The sequence below is a fragment of the Poecilia latipinna genome, unplaced genomic scaffold, assembly GCF_001443285.1.
Source record: "Poecilia latipinna isolate Pla-1442-1.1 unplaced genomic scaffold, P_latipinna-1.0 Scaffold3730, whole genome shotgun sequence".
NCBI lineage: Eukaryota > Metazoa > Chordata > Actinopteri > Cyprinodontiformes > Poeciliidae > Poecilia > Poecilia latipinna.
Window position 1 is genome coordinate 29,644 of NW_015116346.1, and position 5,289 is coordinate 34,932.

Consider the following 5,289-nt stretch of genomic DNA (forward strand, 5'->3'; position numbering starts at 1 on the left):
AGCCTCTTAAGGTCAAAGTTCATGATTCAATCATAAGAAACGAAACTGGTGTCAAGCAGAAATTTTCAAGTTGACCAAAAGATCCACCTGCCAACAAACATCATGAGTGAGATTATCTAACTCTATTAAATCCTCAGTTCATATTTACTCAGGTTGTCTTTGAAGCGACTGAAGAACAAAAAAACAAGATCAATCTTAACCAGGCAAAAACCTTTTCATAGCGCTATACAATATTCAAAGTATGAAGGGATCACTAACCATATTTTCAGTATTATTTAAATTCACTCGACATTTTTATTTTACGTCATCAATATTTATCATGTCTTACACCAAGCTTGAACGTTTCTGATGTCCACAGTGACTTCATGCACATACAAATGACTGACACTTCAATAGAAAAGGTACCAAAAGCAGCTTTTGTACACTGGTATTTTATTTGTGAATTTACATGTTGTTCTACCTTCAGAATGCCACGGACTTTAACTGATCAGATTATGTCCATGTTGTCAGCATGTAAAAATAAAGGAGTCGTCTCATGTGATTACAAGGCCACAGCGATCTGTCTGAGGTACTGAGCAAAGGAAACAGTTGGAGGACCGGGCCAAACGAAAACACACAATGCCTGGCAAAACCATGAATACCACTCCACGTTTTGAATGATTTCTCATATTACAACCACAAACATGTAAGTATTCATTTGGCATTTCATGTGATAGACCTACACAAAGGCAAGGCTGCACATAATAGTGAAGGGGGAGGAAAGGGACACACGGAATAAAAATCTGAAAACTGTGGAGAGCATCTGTATTGAACCCTGTTTACTTTGACGTCCCCAAATAAAAACCTTCAGAAATCCCAGAGTGATTTAAAGACGTGAATTCCACAAATCTGCCAATTATACATCCAGCCTGTTGGCTGGACATTAACTGACCTCTAGATCAGACGCCCTGATGCTCGAGGTCACAGAGTATGGGAAGCATCGCAATAACCGCTGAGAAACAGAAAATTAAGGAAAATGAGGACTTAAGCAATATTACACTTGAAATATTGAGCATATTGCATAACATTATTTCCTCATATAGTGCAGTCCTGCCATTGCCAATGTATGCACTACTCATTGTTATCTATCACATAAAGTACAAATTAAACTTATTGTAGTTTTTTTTGGTTGTAACTTGAGAAGATGTGATAAAGTTCTCAGGGTATCAATACTTTTTCAAGGCACAGTGACAGCAGCGAGATTTACCAGATTCTGAAACCCTGAATAAAAAAAAAGGGAACAATCAGAGCTAATTAGCAGCATTATGGTAGTGAGTCAGTATTTCTTAAAACATTAACATCGTCACAGACAGTAGCATACAGGGATCTGCAGATTAACAGCTAAGCAGGCAATAAGGCTTCTGTGTAAGATCACCAATTTACCACTTGTCATGTTAGTCGAAAAACAAAAGTAACTTTTCTATAGAAACACGACAGAAACAAAGAGAGGTTTATTGCATCTTGCTCTTTGCAATTGTCAACTACAGAAGTAACAGAATCAGAGGGTAAAACAGCTTAATGTGGATTTCAGCTTCAGGTCTGTTGCATGTTAGAGAGGATTCCCCTCCTCTGTGGATTGGTAAGGCGAGTAAATATCACTCTATTCTACATGGAGAGGTCGTCTGTGACTGCAGTCAATTTGCACCAGGTCTGGTGTCACTTCCAGCTCGGCTTTGTGACTTTGCCAGACATCAACGAGTCTCTGAGCTGCACAGACTTTTCAGAAAAGCTGCTGGTCTTCCGAATGCTGCCCCGTGTTGATGTTGGAGGCGGGGTCTCGCTGCGACCGGCTATGCGGCTGGCCGCCTTGACGCTGTGCACCCGCCGCAGGTGTGTCACTGGAGGCTTTTCTTCATTGCTCTGAGGTGTCGGTGAGGCCGGGTTCTGCTTGGTGGAGGTGCGGTGCCCCTGGAGCGAGGGGCTGCGGGACGGGGTGGTGGGGATGGATGGAGGGCCCAGATCCCTCTTGGTCCTGGAAGATGAAGCTACAGTGTTTCGGGCAAAGCTGGGGACGTTGGAGGAGTTCTTAGCATTTTGAGGTTCTGAGCTGCTGTTCTCTGAGGAAGGCCCCCCGGGGGGTCCAGCCTGAGCCTGGGCCTGAGCCAGAGCCCTCATGGTGGAGCGGCACATCTTCTCCTCATGTACAGGCTTTGGGATGTTTCTGAGCGGTTTGGCGCTCGGCTTGTGGAGGGAAGCTTTCCTCGGCGTTGAATCTCGCGCCCATCTAGACACTCCCCCCAGAAGGCCACCCCCCCTCTGGACCTTGGACTCATCAGGAGGAACGCTTGAGTGTCGAGGCGGTCTCGCTGTCTTCTCGGCTCTTCCTCTTGCAGGAGTGCTTTGGTCACGGAGGTGTCGGTGTGCCTCTCCGCTGTTCTGGACTGAAGCTCTGTCTGTCCTCCTGCTGCTGCCCGTCCTGTTCACCCTGCTGATGGGGACAACTTTCCGGACTCCTTGGCTCTCGCCGCTGGTCAAAGTCCGAACCCCTCGACCCCCGCTGCCCTTTGACACTTTGTTGCTCTTTGAGTTCAGCGGTTTTCTGCCTGCTCTCTGGTCCTTCTCTGCAGCCTGTTTCCCCTCTGCCGTGTCACAGCTCTCTGTGTCCCAGTCCTCTGTGGTGGCAGATGCAGCCACAGATGTCACGTCTGCAGATTTGGGCGCTGAGAGCTCACTGGTTGAGATGGACTGGTCGTTGCAGGAGGAATTTGGACCTTGCTGGCTTTCCAAATCTTTGCCCCACTGAGGAACAAACTGAAGACCTTCTTTGGTGAGAGATGAGCTTTCAGCCTCGGAATAATCCAGCACCACGGAGCAGTCTGTTTCGGTGCAGTCTATTATGTAAAACATAGGCTTCTTGTTGGACCCAGAGGTATCCAGAGGAAGGGGAGTATCACAGGTTGTGGATGAAACTGTGCTGCAGTCCTTGTCATCTCTCTCCCTCTCAGAGGAATCTCCTGTCTTGTCTTTACCTTCCCCTGCCTTTGGATCAGCTCTTTTCTCCAAAACCTCATCAAAGACGAACTTGTCCTGATGTCTGGGAGAACGTTCTGCCTCCTGTTCAAGTTCAGTTACCACAACGTCGCCACGGCTGACAAAGTGCTTATGGTCGCTGTTGTTGTTTGGGCTCTGCAGGTCAAAACTTTGAGGAGCTTGAACTAAAGTGTGCTTGTCCACGCTAACATTCATGAGGCCAGTAACAGCTGGGTTGGGAAGGCAGGCGGGCTTCTGAAAGACACAGAAGGGGCGAGGCAAAGCGCTGCTCTCCGAAACAGACGAGTAATTATTGTTGTCGTTGACGACTTCGTTATCGTTGGAGCCAGAGGAAGAGAAGCTGGCCAGAGAGCCAACAGGCTCCGTTTCTGCATGTGGAGACGTCGCCTCTCTGTTGTCATCCTGACCAAGAATCCACGGTACGGTGTTCCTGTGGAGAGGCCGGCCGGGCCGGGGCAGGCTGTAGAACCTGGAGTAGCTGGTGGGGTTCCCTGCGCCTCCGAACAGCTCCAGGTAACCCTGGAGCTCGCGGTCTACTATGGAGGTCATAGTGTGACGGTGGCGGCGGGCGCTGGCGGAGCGTCCGAGCGGACTGTTTGGACTCTGGGACCTTTTCTGGAAGAAGTCCAGCAGGCCTTCCTTGGTGAGCATTTCTACGTCGCTCTCGCTGCTGCTGCGGCCGAAGACATTGCTGTGATCCTCAGCGGCCCACACAAAGCGCTTCTCCTCCAGCTCCCTGAGCCGCCGCAGTCTGACTGCTTCCTTCAGCTCACGCTCCCTGTTGTCCTGAGACGAAACAGAGCAGGAAAACTTTAGGAATTATGAGTAATGAGAGATGTACACAACCTGTAAATACCATTACAATTACACGCTTTTCACATATTTATTTGTAAAAAAAGAAAAAAGAAAAAAAAAAGAAAATGTTTGGAAGCATGTATACTTTTTCTCCTACCTCTCTATAACAAGCAACTTCATGTTGGTCTATCATAAAAAAGTTCCAATAAAATGCACTGAGGTTTGTGGTTGCCACTTTAGAATATACGAAAAAAGTAAAAAAGTCTGGATACTCGTACAAGGCAGTGTCTCTCGCTGAATATTGACAAACACTCAATACTGGCCAACACAAAAATTACACAGTTCATTTTCAGTGCAGAACCAGACAGTTTACAGAAGACTAACTCTGATTGGTCATTTATACAGACAGACAAAGGCTCCTGGTAATGAAGCTCTTTATTACTTTGTTTGGTGCACTTCAAATGTAGATTGAATATTTTAAATTAAAGTATAACAAGTACAAACAGATTGAAGTATTTTGTGGTTAGTTGTGGTTAGGCAGCTTCATGGTGTTTATTTCTATTTAAACAGAATCTTTTTGTGAGCTGTGTTTTCAAAGTATTCTCATATGTGAGAGGTTTTTCTCTTTTTTGTTGGACTTATTTCAGCTACTGCTGATGAAAAATACTTACTATCTCTGCTGATGCATAACCAAACTACCTACAACAATCTATGAAGCAATACTGCTCATTGTGCTTTTATTTTGAAATCAGACACACAAAATGAAGCAGTGACCAAAAAGTTCCAAACAAGTTGAAATAAATCACTCTTTTAAAAATGTAATTTATTACACTTTTTTTAGAGTGAAGCATAATTTCACTCTAAAACAATGACCGTTGTTTTCTACCACTGAGATGGGGATTTTTTCACCACACTGAAGCTTCTTCTAACTTTTTCATTATTGCTCTGACTAAATGTACTGTATATATATGTTTTTCCTCCACTGAATAAACAAACTCTAATTAAATTCTGGATTTTCCAAATTTTTTTGTTATTGCAATAAAAGATGAATGCATTTTGACTGTTTAATAATCTCTACCATAGCTGCTAAACAGTGAAAATATAGCATCTTTCCACTCACACTGACCTTTACAGCTTTGTTGAATTTAATGCAGAAGTCTTGAAAGATCCGGAAACACTCGTCCAGCTTGAAGGTGTCCTTGTCTTCACAAAAGAAGTCGATGAGAGTGTTGCCCTCTTTTCGCAGTTCCAGCCTGCACCTCTTTAAGTCCTGCAGTGTCTGCGCTGAGCTCTGAGAGCAGACAGACACCAAACACAAACACATGTTTTCTCAACCATCTACTATTTTACAGATGCCTCTGTGTGCAGCAGCTGAGTCAGAAGCTTCAGAACTCTGTGCCAGTGTTGTGGTCAAGACCACCTAACCCGAGACCAAGACAAGACCAAGACCAGAGTGTATCGAGA

The 5,289-nt window shown here is 45.0% G+C and overlaps 1 protein-coding gene across 1 annotated transcript; it reads right to left on the bottom strand.

The window, feature by feature from the left end:
* Positions 1-415: 415 nt before the first annotated feature.
* Positions 416-5,232, bottom strand: LOC106941536 (FH2 domain-containing protein 1-like). Its single transcript, XM_015024591.1, has 2 exons — positions 4,952-5,232; positions 416-3,816 (listed from the first exon to the last, which is right to left on the bottom strand). The coding sequence occupies exons 1-2, from the start codon at positions 5,147-5,149 to the stop codon at positions 1,696-1,698; spliced, it is 2,319 nt and encodes a 772-aa protein (XP_014880077.1). The 5' UTR covers positions 5,150-5,232; the 3' UTR covers positions 416-1,695.
* Positions 5,233-5,289: the final 57 nt, after the last annotated feature.